The sequence below is a fragment of the Ischnura elegans genome, chromosome 1, assembly GCF_921293095.1.
Source record: "Ischnura elegans chromosome 1, ioIscEleg1.1, whole genome shotgun sequence".
NCBI lineage: Eukaryota > Metazoa > Arthropoda > Insecta > Odonata > Coenagrionidae > Ischnura > Ischnura elegans.
Genome location: NC_060246.1, coordinates 29,663,258 through 29,681,800, shown reverse-complemented (window position 1 = coordinate 29,681,800; position 18,543 = coordinate 29,663,258). Strand labels below are relative to the sequence as shown.

Sequence of the window (18,543 nt, the reverse complement as noted above, 5' to 3'; positions counted from 1 at the left end):
TCATGCATACGCGCAAGTTGGGTGAATACACAGTGCATTTTCGTGTTCATAATTTAGACATTAACTTGTACGGGTTAAAGTACTATGTAAACAGGCCTTTAGATGACACCGTTTGCAGGGACATTTGATGATCTTGCACCTAATAACTACTCTTTTAGAATTCGTTTTATTTCTTCTTACCTGGAATTCTTCACATATATTCTCCTTTTTGATAAATTGCCGCACTGGTTTGCATATTTTACAATGGCATCGCGATTTTTCACCACGGTATTGAATGTTGAGACTGAGAATCCGATCGGATTGCCAGTCCCAACATTCGAGTTGCTTCTCCAGCGTTTGAATCGATGCGGGTTCCGGTGTGGGAATCGACTTGCTCTAAAATTTTCATTTTCTCGTCAATAAAAAATGTCCATTTTTCACCTCGAATTTCCATTTTCAAGCCGGATAAATTCTATTTCCTGTACAAATTGAGGGTAACTTGGCAACACACGAGTATCTGAACTACTCCTCGGCGATCAAGTGTGTAGTACAAACTGTCTTGAGACTTTATAATTTTTGAAAGTTACAATAGTTTGCGATACACTGCTATTCGAATGAGATAATTCAAGTTTAAATAAGTTTTTTAAAGTATTTAATTAACCCATAATTGCTACGCAACTGTTGAATGAAGTCAGCGCAAATGATCCCAGTTGTCGGTCAAGTTTTATAGTTCCGGCATTTATCACGTTTCATCACGTCTGGTTTCCTTTCAAACTCTCGCATCATATTATCGACTACATGATTATTGTCAACATTCCTTCAGGAGTTCTTGCATTATAATTATTACATAGCTCGATTGCTCAAAACACCTACTTCCAAATCATGAATCTTTTCACCGCTGACAGAAAACGAGATGACGTAGTTCAACTTTCCGACGTTAATGGCGTTCTGTCCCGCCACATTCAAATTCTTCCCGAAAATAGTTCTCATTACGTCTCTCTCTCTTAGTTTTTTAAAATAAAAATGCGCGAAAGGAAGCCAAAAGGCAGTTTTTATGGGCTGATATGCACGATTAATTGTTTTAGTACGCAAATATTTTTTTTTAGTCGGCACGCCTCGATGCACATGGCGGGAAAACGAAGAAAAAACGGCGTAAATACAGGGTTCTATTTACATTGGAGAGATAGGAAATATGACGGGACCCAGAAAAAAACTTGCAATTTGCGGGAAAACGTAAATTCCGATAACGCAAATACGGGGTTCTACTGTAGTTCAACCATCCATTCAGTGCCTAATTGTCGGCAATCATTTCTTTTAAACTTCATATTCAAGAAGTCAAACATCTTGAGCAATTTCAAAAAGCTCTCTCTGGATTTTGAGGGGCACAAGCTGGTACATAATTTGTCTCTCAATTACTTAATTATAACAATAGTTTGCTTTATTTTTCAGTGTTTTCAGTTCATAGACGGACCCATTTTAGAAGAACTTGTTCCTAGAATAGTGGAGCTGATGAAAACTTCAGTGGGTGTTGGTACCCGAATTGGGTGTGCGCACTTGATTACCCAGTTGTGTTCTTTGCAGAATTCTGAAATTGCTCCATACACTGGTAATTGGCTCCTGTCTCTATCTCAACTTGCTTGCCCACATACCTAAATTTGGTCACCATAATTTCGTTACTGCTTTTATTCTGAACCACAAATTGGTGTCTCTTTTGATCCTGCAAGTACCTGGCAGCCAACTGGCTATGTTGTAAAATTGGCCTGAAAAGCAACTTCAGTGCAATTGCCAAAATACATAGCTGTGGTAATATTTATGTGAAAAGTGCTGGGCTCTTGCAATGGATTTTTTAAATATTAAACTTGTATTCAAGCCTTTCTGATGAATTTAAATTTTTTGTAGCCTGTCTTCAATATTATTGCTCTGATTATTAGTTTATTAAATTACGGTGATACATAATTATTTATCTCATCCATCAGGTAAGCTTTTGGCTGGCCTTGTATCTGGACTAAGTGGACGAGGTGGTGCCATATTGGGCATAAGGCGGGCATATTCCTCTGCTGTTGCCCACTTGGTGAATAATGCAAAGGAGAGTAGCCTTCATAAGTTATTTGCTAAACTGAAAACGTGGTATCTGGAAAAAGATGGTAAGCACACTTTCTCCCCTTGCTCTATCTCAATCCAATTATTTGTTTACCCTTAAAGATTCCTTTTACCATAATTGATTGTTGAATTTGAATGTAAAATCTAGGATTGAATGACTTGTTTTAAAATTGCATAGATGAAGCATCGAGGGCAGCAGCTGCTCAGTTGATCCATGACGTTGCACAACGTGCTCCTGAAGTAATTCGAGCTCACTCTTCAGAAGTAATGCCCTTGGCATTCATAGCAATGCATGGAGAGAAAACAACCGGTAATTATGTGATGACTTTTTCAATTTCTAGTTAGGAATAACTGTGATATTGGTTTTTGTGTTTCGCCCAATTTTGGCTTTTTGCTTATGTTTTAGTTTGTGGGTATGCTTAGTTTTCTAGGTTTGAAGGCTTAATTTAAATGTATTGGAAATATTCAAGTTCATGTTATTTTGTACTGTTAGCGTCAATATTATGTAGATGGACAGCTAAGCATGCTTTTAGTGCAGGAAATATCAGCTGATTTTGCTGTGAATTTTCTGAGAATCTAATTTTAATAAATTTACCGTATACATACATTTATAATTCTTTATTTTGTAATATATTGTTGTTAGCATTTTAGTGAAATAATTTTTGGAGTTCAAGTTTTAATTTTAGATGATTTGTAGCACATAACTTTTTCTTGTATATATGTAATTATTTAGTAGGTCAAAATTAGAGCTACAGTAGCCTTTTGCCTCTGTTGTAAATCGCATTGTGTCAAAAGAGTTATGGGTTGCGAAAATTAGTGTATCTTGTTCATTTAAACAGAGGGAAAGGCTGCAGTGGAGCTTTGGGAGGAAGCATGGGCAGAAGGCACCCCTGGCACGGAGGCTGGAGTTCGAACTCATTTAGTACCAATTTGTGAACTTATTCAGTTTACATTGGACTCATCCTCTTGGGCAATGAAAGCTCAGGTAAAGAAATATTTTTGAAATAGAATGCAGTAGGGATGGGTTGGTTCAGTGGGATGGTTTTCATTTCTATCAGCTCTTGAGCTTAGAACCAGAATTGGAACTGAAGCCAAAAAGGATCTCGCAGAAAATCGAAATCTGAACAAAAGCCAGTCTTAAAACTTAAAATTAGAGCTTGGTAAAATACAGTATATACTCCGAAGAATAAAGTAATTCATGATATCATTCTGGTACTGCATTAAAATTCAACTTCTCATAAATATTATCGAGAGCAGTGGATGGTAAATAATTCACATCATTCTGGTACAGCTACAGGAATCATGTCTTAATTGCCTCTGCTGATTATTTAGCAATATCATCTTGAGGGTGAAAATGCTAAGTGATAGATGAGGTCCATGAAATTTACTAAAGTAAGAACTTTATTAAGAATGGGAATCGAGAATGGTGTCTGAGAACTGGTACTAAGAAGTGGATCTCAATTGGAATTGACAAAAAAGTGGAACCAACCCATCCTTAGAATTAAGCTTACACTTTAATTTGGTATAAGATATCTTGGTAAAGAAAAAATGCTGCCCTTTATTCACTGGCTGCCAGATTTGATTGGTATGGTACATACATGTATGTATACTACTTGATGTTGGTTCTGTGCTGCTTGAAGCTGGTTTCAGCAATGGGAATAGCTAGCAAAGGATTTCTTTACTGTCATATATGGTGGCTCCCTTGTTAATATTCCTATTTTCTGTGGTAATCAGTGTGATGGAAATGTTTTTTTTTCAAGTTAAGTACAACATGTAGAATATGGCCTGCAACTGTTTTATTACGAGGATGTGGAGACGCTCACAGCAATACATGCCTGAAATATGCTACATATATGACTTCCTTGGTAAATGTTTTTTTTAATCACTGAATGTGGAATGTAGTTTCAGGGAACATTGTAATTCCTTTTTGTCAATGGTATTAATGAAAAATACTAAAAACCCAGATTGTTGTACTACTTAGGTTATATAGCTTTAATGGTGTAGATGGTTTACGATTTTGTATCTGCATTCAATAATTATTGCGTGTAACATACTCAGTGCCTTTATCTAATATTTTGCCGCAACTGGGGTACTATGTACATATTTCTTACAATCCAGTCTTGCATCAACAAGTTACACATACTCCAACTGTGAATGGCATAGCTGTTGTAACTGGGGAATGATCCATCTCCTGGTGGTTGGCACCACTGTTTTTACATTCTTTCTAAAAAGCATGCCTGCAAAAGGAAATGCTTTGTAGGAAAAAAAAGCCGCTGATAAAGATTTTACGATAAATGTGTGTCTCGTCGCCGAGGCTTGATTGCATATTTATTTGGCTGGGCATTTAGGTAAAGCACTTTTTTTGGCATAAATGTTCTACAGTCATTTGTAGTCAGTTAATGTTTAGGTAATGCAACCTTTTTAACAAGGACTATGACAGAAAAAGGCTCAGAAGATTGATGGAATGATTCATGCTTAAAATTTTACCTGTCTTTGGGAAGAGGGACTTTCAAGCTTAATCTGGTGGAATTCTAGAATTTTTATAAATTGCTCATAACTTTTAATTTATTAATTGAGAAAGAGGCGTTTTACTCTTTATCTGTATCATGGAGTTTCAGGTTTTCATTCAAAATATGTTTGTAATTAAAAATAGATCAAGTAATTCTTTTGAAATTTTACTGTAATAAACTTGAAGTCATAGAAGGGGGGGGATTCATTTTTCCCGGCTCATTGGCTAAACTCATATTTTGTAGCCATCATATTTATATATATTTATTCTCAGATATTTGGAGGCCATAAAAAATGAATTTTGTCCATTAAACTGGAATGAAATGGCAAATATCCATCATTTTATCATATTAATTATGTTTACAATATATTTTTATTGCTCCTTACATTTTAAAAAAATATAATAGATGCAAAACCAGGATAGAGCTTTGGGTGACTCCAGAGGCATTTTGTTGGCCTCACCAGTTAGGCCTGTTGGTAGGATCATCTTCAGAAGACAATCTTAATACTTAGTATACTTGAATAATAAATATTTTATGCTTTCATTTCTCTCAATTTTTGCTAATATTTGTACATAATTTTGTAATGTGATTGTGTTCACAATTGGGTGGGTTACGACAATTCCTTCCAGTATTCACCTGTATTTCATGCTGTCATTTATGATACCAATTTCCTCCTTCTTAGAAAAGCTTTACTTTTTCATGGTTTTTGCTCTGGTAGCCACCACCAGGGAACGAATCAAATATCATGCACTGCACTAAATGTATTGATGCAATTGTGGTAGACACTTTTGTACTCTCTGTTGAACTTGGAAACATGACCTTTTACAGGCTGCCAGGGCAGCTGGGACTGTTGCTGCCAAACTTGGATCTGAGCTTGGACCGGAACATAGGGTATTACTATTAAAAATGTTGATAGGTGGTCTCAAGGGAAGAACGTGGACAGGGAAAGAAAGTCTTTTAAATGCACTGGTACCATTGTGCACATCTACTTCCTTGTGAGTCCTTTCACTTATTTTGTCTCTTATCATGATGGCAGTTTGGCCAATTTTTCGTGTCTTTTTCTCTGGAGTTTCTTATTTTGCATCTTGTAAAATTTTATGTAATATTTTTTAGGGAATCATTTCCTGACGAGTTGAAGACTGATGGGAAACTTTGCAATGAACTCATTGAGGCTGTGCTTCTTGAGGCTCGCAAAAAGGGCAGTAGTCAAAGTATTCTGTATCGTTGTACTGCTCTGCGTACCCTAGGAGATCTGTTGTTCACGCTTAAAGTTGACCGATTTGCTGATGTATTCGCAATTGCAGACAATATGCTCTCCATGGTAAGGATATATTTGACAATAACCTTTCAAATTTCAGTTTGATGTTTCTGGTCAGGTATATTTAGGAGAATTTTTATGAATTGTGCTGCATAAATTTTTATTTATTTGGTTGCCCTATAATTGAGTGTGCTATGCCCACTACACTTTTTCATTGTCTGTAAGGTGTTAGGCAATTTTTGAATATGTACTCTTAAATTATATCTTTCTTAATTAGACACAAAATTTAACGCTTTGAAAAAATTCTCAAGAAGTCTTAAGATTGATTGATGGATGAATGAATAAAATCAACTGCTTTGGGTGTTATTTGATGGAACGATGAAATGTTCATGGTGAAACAAAACACATAACTATTCCACAAACTTTTATTTTAGCAGTCTACTAGTTTCAACTGTCTTTTGTTTCACCATGATGGATGAGTGATTCTTTAATAAATTGAAAGGAATACTTATGAAATATTTTCTTGTCAATTTTATAGTTGCCATTGTTTTCTTTGTAGGACCATGGACCGAAACGCTCTTCTGAAACAGATGACTTAGGTAGTGATGATGAAGATGCTCTACATTTTGATCGAGAGGAGCTAACTAAGCTGAGGGAAGCAGCATGTGAATCCTTAGGGAAAGCTTGGCCTAGCAATTTAGAAACTCAAGGTTTGTCTCATAGACGAATTAACTTTATTCAAATGCATTAAATGTTTGCTCTTAGGTATTTTTTTGCACATTTCCATGCTAAAATTCAACTCTGGAAATTTTGCAGTTCAATTTCGTGCTGTAGTCGTGGAAAAATGTGTAGTTTGCTTGAAAGCCAGTACACGCCCTGAACAAATTGCCATCATAGAGGCCATGAGACAGTTTGTGGATCGACTCATTCTGCCAACGTACAATGAAGAAGAGCAAGATGAAGAGGCTGAGGAGGATGTTCAGAGAGTTATTCAAGGGCTTGGAAAGACACTTTCCTATGTAATAGGTGAGCCTTTCTGTTGTTTCGTGCCCTGTAGAACTTCCTGGCATTTGATTCCTCTCACTGAGCAGTACAGCACAAATGCAGGGTATTTGGCTGTGGGCCAATTGCTTATAATGAGTGTAGTGGAGCTGAAAGTTACATGTGGTGAATTTTTATTTTTTTTCCAGGAATACCCAAGTACACAAAACTAAGGAAGGAAGCTCTAAATGTCTTGGCTATTCTTGCAAGGAATTTGATCAGTAAGTTTCAATGTCTCAATGTTCTCTTAGTTGTACTATCATCAAATTTCAAAACATTGCTCTTTCATTGTTGATCAAAGATGCCTTGCCCTTGGGTGCTTGGTAGGGATGTGTGAGTGCTCAAGAATTTGAGTCAAGTCGAGTTGTTGGTACTTAAATGTTTTGAGTACCATTACAAATTTTGAGTTGAGTAGTTTCAGTTACAGAGCTGTTAAGGCCAGTATGTTCAGAAATGTGCATACAGGAGGTGCTTTCCTCAAACTCATGTAAGTATATCGTTTTTAAAATTGATAAATTGTTCTAATGCCTTGGCCTGGGAATTTAAGCTTGCTTTATATGTAGCAGTTGACATGGGTACGAAATAACTTTTCATCAGCGGCAGCGACCGACCCTCTTCTGACAAGGCGGCGTAATTGGAGTGGACTGCTTTATTGCTTGTGCTTTCTTATGCAGTACTTGTATGCCCTACCCTATTTTCTTTACTCAAACGCCGAGAAAATACGTAAAAATTGTTAAGATTTCTATGGAAATAATTTTGGTCCACAAAGCTACGTTCTATAGATTGTTTGATTTGTCCACTTAAATTTCATGCAGATTCAAGATCCATAAAAATTGCTGATATAATTTTTAATAAGAATTCCCAAAGGTCCTAAGTCTTGCAGTTTTGGCAAGAAAGTACTTATTGATTCTAACCACACAAGCGTTTAGCGAAAGACAATTTTCTGCAGGCAGTAACGCTGGGAACATTCATTCCCTCTCTCCTCGCTTATGCAGTGCCTAAGAGTTTGTTTTCTTTCAGCTAAAAGCTCACTTTTGTTCTATATTCTGTTGTATGTTCTGCTTCACTATATGCTCAATTATTTGTTATCATTTTCGGAAATATTTTTGCAAGTACATATAATTAATCACTTCTAACTTATGACAGTATTTTGAATTAAATTTGAGTCACCTTTTTAATTTTTTTCAAATATTTTGTTTTATAAATTCAGAATGTTTTTTGTTCAGCAGCATAAACATATAATTTCCCATCAGTCATTGAATTTTTTTCCCAGACGATTATATTTTTGGCGATCCCAGAGCTATCATTGGATTAAAGTGGCCACTTTTGGTACAAATCTCCATATTTAATTATTATTTAAAAGTATTTCTCGAGATACAGTTCCGATCGTGGTAAAAGTGTAATGAAAAATGCAGTGTCATCCAGTTATGAGCCACCCTGAACATTTTAGTGCCCTAGCTAATGGGAAAATGATAGAAAAATCGATTGCAAAATTTGGACTGAACAGACAGAAAGACAAATCCCTGGTGAAGTTGAGAAAAACTTCGTAAAATGTATTCAGCTGGAAGTTTGAATTTGTTTATTTCAGCTTTTATCATCGATTTCGCGTTTAGACAAAAATTTAAGTTGGCTGCTTAATGTTACATTCAACAATTATTTCCAGCTTTGAAGGAAATGGAAAATTATCGTAAAATGTTACGCGTATCCCTACCCTAAACGCTTTAGTAGGTATAGACTGCCTTTTGGTAATTTAGCCTTCAAACCAAGTCCAGGAATTCCGAAATTGGATTCCAACTCCTCGGGGGTTGTCGATCTATTCGCTGATTTGGGATGTTCAAGTGCTCTTTTGAAATGGGAATTTACGTTATGTAAATGTACATGCTCAATGTTCAGTTTAAAAAATTAACTCCGCTACTGTGTGCCTTTGTATTTCTCGATGACATCTCGTCTGCTCGCTGAAAGCTGGAGAGAGACTTTCGAGGAACTGTGAACGCGGAAACCAACCATCGTGACGTTCTGTGCATGGTATCTCTTATTTGAACCGTATCATGGGAACGATGAGCCAGCAAAGACTGCATTGGAGCGTACTTCTCAGCGATTACCTATCCTCGTCTTGTCGGAAACATTGTGTAGGTGCCCAGCATCGACATTTTGCGCTTCCGTATTGAATTTCAATGGTGCGCGAAGCGTTTTGTTTCACGATGTATGTATATATGTATCTTCCTTTCGTTTTTATATAAATCATGGGAGGTATTATTAGGTCACAGCATATTAAAATTTATTTGGGGTGCTAATCGTTGCCATTGCATATTCGGATTGCATTCCTCTTGTACCATGCCGATCATTAGTTTTGTCAATTTGGTTGTTTTTTTAGGGAAATTCATTTGTAAATTCAGTAGTGACATGCTTCATCGGGTCCAGAAGCTCTATCGTTGGAACTGTTGTTTGCGATAATTATTTCGCTGAATCAAAGATTCTTGCTTTGTGTTGGATTTTCCACGTCTGACGAATTTTCTAAGCTTAAGCTCTAATAAATTTATATGACACTTTTCGAAGGGATGGGAGGTTGGTTTTCCTTAGTTGCAAAAATCTGCGGGCCGGTTCGGGAACTTTTGATTTGCTCGGCATTTAGATTGAACCAGTGGCAATAATCTCTGCGGTGTGAGTGAATGCAGTGTAGTACATATTCCTCGTAGACATCAGGATACTTGAGGAATCATAGCGCACGCGAAGCGGAAAATCTCATCATGAGGAGGAAAGTCGAGCAGTCCGCAATGGGAAAAAAGCCTCTCTTTTTGTGGTTAAAAGTATTAAACGCGCGTTGCAAAAAAAATTAGGCGAGTGGTCGGAACATGTGCGAGGAAAATGGAAAGTTTAGGATGGCTGCCTTTGGAAAGATTGAAAAGAAAAAGGTGTAGAGAGAAAAAAATTCGCGGAGAAAGTTTTTTCCCACGGATAATTGTCACTCCATTTGGTTTGCACGGTGAAGATTTCCCTCGATCAAGAATGTGATTCCTCCATTTATCGGAAGTAATAAATTAGTTACCCATGATCGGATGACTCCAAAAAACGCTCTAGCTAAATTTCCCGCCTTGAGACATTTGAATTAGGGAGTGGACAAACACGGTTGCATTTTTGGAATTCTTGTGGAATTGGGGCCAGGATTGTTTTTCTAAACAAAGATTACGTAATTTTTTGCGGTCATTTACGAATATGTATGTGAATGTGTTTATGCATCGTACTCATTGTAAATATCAATTCCATCGATTGTAGTTTGAAGGATGGCGGCGATATTACATCCGCTGAGAGGGAGGAAATATTTTTATCGTGCTGATTATCCTAGTATTTTGCGAGTGCCTTCGTTTTGCCGTGTTAGTTCTGAGGCGTAAGCGGTGAACTGTCCCCCCAAAAATTGGAATTGGGAATTAGAGTTATTGGCGTGGCAGTAATACGAAATTTTACTTTTTTTCAAACAAAAATCATGTTTTCAACTCTAATGCGTGTGGCGTCAGAAACATATTTAACATCCCATAGATTCTCAAAGATGTTATAAATATTTGTATTAAATGTATACAAATATGTTATAAAAGATATAAAATGACCCAAAATAATTGAATTTGTGATTAGTATATACGTGGTAGGTTCTGTCTCTGCCCGCTGTTAAATTCCAAATTCCAATGGAGAAGCAATCGGAAGATTATTGGTTTGATCGGGATTGACTTTTTACTGCTTGTAATAAGGTAGTGATCGCAGTTATTGAGAAATTTTTTTTACTTCATCCTCGGAAACAGGGGGGTACCAGTGTTAGTAGTCTCAAAGAAAAACTTTCCGAGTATTCGTATTTATGCATCAACAATTTATGTTTAGTCGCCGTTTTGCATGTTTTATCACAAATAATAGTTCGTTCGATTTGTGTCCATTTCTCCACCATCTCCTGCTCACCAGCTAAATGTGCCTGTAAAAACATTTAAAATATGGTTAAATAATGGGGCTAACGTTTATTACGAGCCCTCTTCTTTAATGAGGGCCCCAACCACCGGTGCTAAATCTTCCATGTGTTTTAGTTGTCGACATCAAAGCCATGTCCTGATGGAGGCATCATAGTCCCACCGTGTTTTTCTTATTTCATGTCGTGCTGAGTTTTCATTTGTTCCACTACCGCGTAATGCGTGCTGCGTGCTGTCTCTTTCATTGTGTTCTTTGCTCCATTTTATCTCTGTATTGCGTCGTCATACGTTTGCGTAATTCCTTCACTTCTGCTGCAATAAATGTTGGCTGGTATCGTAAATTCCTTTAATAGTTGACCATGGCTCTGGTCGAAACTGTTTCCTCTTTATTCATTTATTTGGACCTTTCCTAATCCCATTTGATTATTCAACCGACCAATTTCTTTGTTTCACTCACGCTCCTTTAATTGGGGGTTTTTCACTGGTCGGAATAATTTCCTGGTTAATTCGCTTTGGATGGCCATTCTACCTGTAAAATGTATGAATTTCGCTTTGTTTTTTTTCACGTCCGGCAGTTCAAGCTGCTAACATTTTATATGCTTCGAGACTTTCCCTCTCGTAATTTCGGGCGGAGATATCACTCGCTATGGAGTGCGCCATAAAACTGATAGATATATTGTAGGTATTCGAAGGTGGTGCATCATATTATTTATCGAAGCACTTCATGTCATATGCGATGTGGGTAATTTGAGCGGTTGTATCCCGCTTTCAGATATGGGCCTATTCCGGCCGTAAATTTCATCCTTGCGGTGTGGTTATGAGCGAGCGAGAAATTGCCTTCGAATTTTCGAAATTGCGCGCGTCGTATGTTTGACCGTCAAAATCATTTCATTCACCGCAGCGACCTCCGCAGGGTATCGAAGGAAAGTTTCTCCCCTTAAACAGCCCAACTTTTCCGAGGCAGCAAAAAGATTTTCTTTCGTGATCGCTTTTAGAGTACCCACTTTTGGAGTGCGAATCGTAGTAGTTTTTCTCATTCCGATATCTTTTTTATGCTAACGGAGGAGACATTTTATTTACGTGTGAAAGTTTTTCTTCCGCTTAGACCGGATTTTAACACTTTTAATATGTATTTTTCACTCGCATATCTGGGTTAACGTGGCGCCTTGAGATTTCTTATCCATTTCTCCTTCACGTTGAGCTTTCGTTTTTCTTTTTTCGGAAGACGTTTCAAGAATTGGGTGCATTGAGTTATGTTTCCGTTTTCTCCCTCAGATTCCGGTCGTCGATCTCAGCTCATCGCCCTGACTGAGGGACCCCTGTGCTCCGTGCTGAAGGAAGTGAAGCAGGACAGTCAGCCCGAAGTGAAGGCCAGCCTCGTTCGATTCAGCGAAGTGCTCGCGGAAGAAGATTCCTCCAAAAAGGGCGACTAACCTCATCATCCCTTTATCAAGAAGCAGACGACTCTCAACGCTTCCCATCAATGTCCTCTTAACCCTCCCTCTCTTCACTTCCGTAGGTCCTGTGAATATCTCCTCGGGCGCAACCATTCTTTCCGAAGAATAGTTAGTCTTGATTTCCCACATGTCTTGTGTGTCCTCCAAAGGTATTACGGCGCAGCCTGTTCCCACGGATTGAGAAATCTGGGGAAGTGTGTGTGAAACATGCCATGCCTCCTTTCATTTTCTTTGAACTGGTATTTTTTTATTGGACCCGAAGGGAAGGAATCCATGGTTACACTGGCTATTTTGTTCATGGGACCTTGGCTGCAAGGTCTTTTTATCGATTGCTGATGCATATTGAAGAAGTTTTTTGATGTAATTATTCTTGAATAATGTGGCCGGAAGGGGGAATACGCGGCATGATTTTACCTGGTGATATTGTTGTTAGTCATTGTTTTGTATGATTTTAAATATCTATTATTACACCTTTCCTCTGAGAGTCTTAGTTAAGACATTTACTAAGCCAAAATGATGGAAATGTTATTATTAACTTTTACTTTTAATAAATTAAATTTAAATTACAAAATTTTCTTGTTTTCAGATTTATTTGGAGAATTTAGCGAGTGTTCAAGTTTGATTAGCGCATTAAGGAATCATGCCGAGGGTAGGTGAAAACACCATAAAATGAAAGCGATCTACTGTTAGTATTATCTGCTGAATTTTTATAAATGGTTCCAAGTATCACGATTATAATATAATAATAATAATAAACGTCTTTTTTGGGCGAGATTGGGACTAGAAAGTTCCATCTTCCATCTAACCCCAAATGATGAGCACATATGTGCTGGTCGTTGGACATTTGCTCAAGTGAATATTGCCTCTCCGGAAACCTTGACTCTTGAGTTATCAACCGTGATAATGCCTGTATTAATTAGCTAAATTAGGCTGTATTGGAGTTAATTCGTGGTAGTATGCTTCTTAGTAGGTGATCTCGATATTATTCCGATTGTGCCCCTTACCCGTCGCAAATTTATATCAATCTTCTGGAGATATATTTTTTACGCATTGAAGAGCATGTGTTCACCGTTACATTTGGGTGAAATTTTAATGAATGGGAGCGGCGAGCCATTACCTTTTTTTGCATCGATAGTGTTGCGATCCGCCCGTTGAATTAAGAATTTTAGTTCGAAAACGGCGGGTTTTTATCTGGAGTAAATCCTTTAATAATTTAGATCATTGATTGTTGTATCAAATAATAATATCTTCGCAATACCATTGGGAGGCCTTTCACATTTCCTGTGGCTGTACTTTGGGTTTATTTCAAACGATCGGCTATCGTCAAACTTTTCTGTCTTACGAACAAAAGAGCTATCGGAAACTTTTATATTTCGTTCATTTTCAAGACGTTCTATATTTACGGTGTCATCATAGACTAGATAATTAATCCAAATAAAATACTATCCGGCGACGGTTTATCATGAATACTATTGCTGCGTACATGAACACGGGAACACAATTTATTTGGATTGTCTTGTTTATCCTATTAGCAATAATTATTATGTTTTTCTAATAAATAGACCCAGTGACACCGCTATTTCTCCATCGATCATTGGGTTACATCCTGTATTCATGTATGTAGCAATATTATTCACGATAAACTATCTTAGGATTGTATTTTTTTGGATTAATTAATTATCTATCCTATGTATTCCCCCTTTTTTGTCTGGCATCTGATCTTTCCGTACCCTCTATTTTGATACTCTAGTTTCTTTTTATTTCGCTCCTCACTTCGGGCAGTTTTTTCTTCAGCTTGGGCAATATCCATAATTGACCTAGTTTCTAATTTCATAGATGTTCATAGTATCATTCCTTAAAGTAATGGCGAAGGAAAATTTCCAATTTTGTTCAGATTTCCGGATACAGTACGTTCATGCTTGTATTTTCTTCATTTTTCTTTTAAAGCAGGTAAGCGGAAAATACCCATTCTTTCAGCAAATTATTTTGGTTTGTTTCGAATAATATAATGTATCATCCGTTAAATCTAATTAACCCAAGTAATCATTTAATATTTTGTATTCGATGCTCGACTAATCGAAAGTCGGAAATGGTTTGCCGGTGAAATATTTCTTTAACCCGCACCGGCCACTCTTTACCCCACGCCGAAAAACCTAGTTACACAAAACATACGGCTTTTGTAGAACTTTAACCGACTGCTTCCATGTTTTTCCAATGGTTCTTCAACAATCCTAATGATTTTCATCTGTCAATTTATAAATGGCGCTCTAAGAACGTCACATATGTGGGAATTTCGAAAAACGGCTTTTTTTCAGAAAAAAATCATTTTTCCGCTATTTTTCGATGTTTATAGCTAAAATTTTAGGCTTGTACGGAAAAGGTATATCACTACCATAATTAAATAACTGCATCCATCGATCTTGCAAAAAGTGTACTTAATTCGCAAAATTACTGTCGGGAAAAGTGTAAAAAATCACACAATAAAATTTGCTTATTTTAGCTTTTATTGGCTTCTAAATATATATTTAACCATGTAAAGGTGAAAAAATATGATATTCATGACATTTGAACAAAAAATCTGACTCGTGCAATGGTTACGGCTACATTGGGGTAACTAGTTACCCCACGCCGATAAATGGAACGCTCGAAGTGCCCCCACCCGTTTTTTGGGTTCCTATGTAATGGGATCGCAAGTCACACTTGTCTACTACCGACATATGTTGGTTATTGTATCAATTTCATACGTTTTAGACCGCTAATTTCATATTTCTGAGCCTGGGGTAACGAGCTACCCCGTGGCCGCTAAGGGCTAAAGAAGTCGTCATTGTTTTTATTCAAACGTGTATATAGATTCACCTTTGTATGAAGTTATGAAGTATTTCACTATCATAATTTTGCCCTGTTACCGTTTCCCCTTTGTCGGTTTTCCTTAAACTCAGTTTCTCTCTTTCCTCAGTCTTTTATTTTTGGTATCTCATCTCCCACTTGTCCCAGCTACGGCTTCTACAGTGGTGGAAAGTTTATGTTGGTGTACTTGGGAAAGCAATCATTTTCGTCATTCATCAGAAATAAGATAATTTTTGATTTTGCGTGAAAATTATGTACCGATGACGGTGTCCCTTCTGCCTCACTTCATTTAATAATGATTTTCAGAAAAAGAGAGTGTAAACAAAAAATACTTTCCACCGAGTGCCAAGTGATAATGAATGCAAAGATTTCGCTTCCTCAATTTAGATAATTTTTTATTTCCTTGCCTTTATTAGCAGGCTACCTATTTTCGTTATAAACTGCAGTTCTGTGATTATAAGTCGACTAGTTTTTGGGTGCAGCCGTTGTATAATACGTATTATAATGAAATGAACGGAATCCTCACTTTCTTCGACGTCCTGGCTTATGCGCCCTGTTGCTATTTCATTGCATCAGCCCTCAAGTATGGTCAACTCCTTGCGCCTAGTCGAAGGCAAATTTAGTGTGAATTTGGCCAAAACTTTTTGTTCTGGCCATTCTGTTATTGGCGGAAATTAGTCAGTTTCATCGCGTTTCGCCACATATGCTAATCGATTCTATCGATCGATCATTAAAAATATTTTGAAATTTTAACAGCGTTAAAAGGTCAATAATGTACAAAATAAATAATTAATAACTATCAAATGTAATCATAATGTACACTATATTAAGAACTCATATTTCATGAAATATGATGCATTGAAAGGAATGATTGATTGCATTGAAAGAATTGATTTTATACGAGTATCAATAGCTGTTTTCTCGATGTAGGTATTTAAATAGATACTTATTAATATGAGGTAATAATCTACTTTTGTTTAACCGTTCTACGTTGATTACCAACTACAAAATATCATTTCAATGCCTACGATTCCATTCGAAAAGAACCTCAGAAAAATTAATTAAGGAATAGGAGCATGATATTAGTAAAATAAATTGCAGTGGAAGGGGTTAATTTGGTCACGTTATGCGTCGGATTGCGCTGTATTTTCCGCCGTTTGAATAGTGGACGATACGAAAGGTTTTATTTACTCCTATTCATAACGTTCCACCATAACTCGCCAGATACAGTTGAACTATGACGTGCATTTTTCAACGAACTTCGGTGGCGGTGGAGTGAACAGGTTTGGCGAACCGAAGTTTTTGAGGCACTGATAGACATTTGCTTGCCAAGTGTTACCCTTATTTGTGTCATTCCTCTATTTTATGACCTGCTTTCTCAATTTTACTTGGCAATCATTCATAAGCCGCATTTGAATTTATTATCAACGTGATCTCACAATGTTTCGCACGCTTTCTGTTTACTCAATCCTATATCCACTCTTCTAAAGCGGTAGTCTGGCATTTTCTTTCAAGAAATGTGTATTTTGACTACGCGTCATTTTCACAGGTTTCTTGATTTTCTTCAAATTTCTTGTCTCTTAACTTTATATTTCTGCTATCTTCTTGTGTGAGGAGTGTGAAAGTCTCGAATTTTTAAGGAAACCTACGAAGCTACCATATGCGTTGGTAGGAATCATGTCTCAAGTAGAACACAGCATTGAATTACGAAGTCGATGGATCCAAGGTGTTGGAATTTTTCATGTGGGTGGTGGAAGTAAAACTGGGAGTATTTTTAATTCATTCCCAACGATGAATGGTTAATGTGCATGGGCGTACCCAGCGAGGGGCAGGTGGGGGTAGCTGCCCCCCCCCCCCTAGAAGCAAAAATCGCAAATGTCTTAAAGGAAAATAATGTATTTTCAAGCAAATAATTTTAAAAACTAATAAAGAACTGTTACAGTTTCCTTAAAATGTTGATTTTATTCACTTTTTCCATGCTTAAATCTTACCTATAACTTGAACAAGCATGGCTTGCCTTCCCCCCCCCCCCCCCCCCCTAGTTTTGATCCTGGGTACGCCCTTGTTAATGTGTAGAAATTTATTTCCCCTTTAATTGTATTAATTATTCTTGTGTTACGCGCATGAAAGATACGGAAGGGATTTACTTCATTTATTTCATTGACCGCGAACAAATTCATATTTGTGCTGAGTAATCATTCTAGAGAAATAGGTTTAAACCTTCCACTGAGGACCGCCCAGAGACATTTGGGGACCTGAGGCAATCTCTGGTCCTTTTCCCCCTCCCCCGCCTCTAACAGCTGTGGGAAAGTTTATTGGGGTCCCCCAAGGGCTCCTTCGAAGTGGCAACCTGGGGCCAAGTGCCCCTCTTGTTCCCTCACGCCTTTCTCCCCTTTGCAGGTCCTGGTTCTCCCTGCTTGTTAGGATTCGGGAATTTTTTGGTGCGAAAAATTCATTTTTAGATTCAATGTCTGCGTGAAAATGTTCTGCCCAAAATTTAATAGCCAATAATTAAGGTAGGCAATTTTAGTTGCATTGTATTCAGGATAAAATGCACTCGAATTCCGACGTGGTCAAACTAATGGTTACATATGTAATATAAGCGATTGTGGTTCGAAAAGTCCCGTTTTTCACCTCGGAAAGGGAGTAAACCAATATGGCACCGATGATGCGTAGGGCAATGGTAGACTTAAGGATTGAAGTAAACCCTACGTATATATTCCTTTCCTTTAAATGTAAATGCAATCATTTCGAATACGGCTCCACTAACGAGGCTTTTATAAGGCACATACGGAACGTAAGAAACGCATTTGATCTTCTGTGGAAAATTTCTTTTGGGACCGAGTTATGAGTAGCGAAAATGTAATATGCTATCATAGAAATCTTATGGGGCTTCCCCGAGGGTGGACGATTTAATTTTAAGAGTGCCAAAATGCGCTGAAAACGCGAGTTTTGTAAGCATATTAAATGCTGCGGAAGTGACCGAGTCATGACCATCCAATGCGGTCATCCGTGATGTTGCGTAAATTGGTATGTTCAGCACGTAAATATTATTTGGATTATGGATTACCTTTAATAAAAGTAATCCGATAAACGTAAAGGTTTTTCTGTACTGTCAGGAAACCCGTCCTCACTTGGAACAATCGTATATGATCGTTTTAGTTGTACAATAGAGAGCTATTTAAAACCGTTCACCCTTTTATAAATTCATAAATTTCAGTGAGTGATTTCCTTAATTTTAGTTCCCTCAGTTCTGAACTGGACTCTATCCAGATTTATTTTATTTGGGACTAATTATTTTACTACCTAAGCAATAATCATATGGTAACTGATTCGTCCTCATATGCCACGCACCGCAAATTCTGTATCAGTTTCTTAGATATCCATGTTTTTATCAATTATTA

At 37.3% G+C, this 18,543-nt stretch overlaps 1 protein-coding gene across 1 annotated transcript in view; it reads left to right on the top strand.

Moving 5' to 3' along the window:
• Positions 1 to 14,796, top strand: part of LOC124157805 (proteasome adapter and scaffold protein ECM29-like) — a 53,822-nt gene extending 39,026 nt beyond the window's left edge. The window contains exons 26-35 of the mRNA XM_046532834.1: positions 1,429 to 1,585; positions 1,956 to 2,123; positions 2,258 to 2,389; positions 2,919 to 3,064; positions 5,418 to 5,584; positions 5,703 to 5,910; positions 6,407 to 6,557; positions 6,664 to 6,873; positions 7,038 to 7,109; positions 12,111 to 14,796. Of these exons, the coding sequence (XP_046388790.1) occupies positions 1,429 to 1,585; positions 1,956 to 2,123; positions 2,258 to 2,389; positions 2,919 to 3,064; positions 5,418 to 5,584; positions 5,703 to 5,910; positions 6,407 to 6,557; positions 6,664 to 6,873; positions 7,038 to 7,109; positions 12,111 to 12,268 (1,569 nt within the window). The 3' untranslated portion in view covers positions 12,269 to 14,796. The remainder of the gene's footprint in view (positions 1 to 1,428; positions 1,586 to 1,955; positions 2,124 to 2,257; positions 2,390 to 2,918; positions 3,065 to 5,417; positions 5,585 to 5,702; positions 5,911 to 6,406; positions 6,558 to 6,663; positions 6,874 to 7,037; positions 7,110 to 12,110) is intronic.
• Positions 14,797 to 18,543: the final 3,747 nt, after the last annotated feature.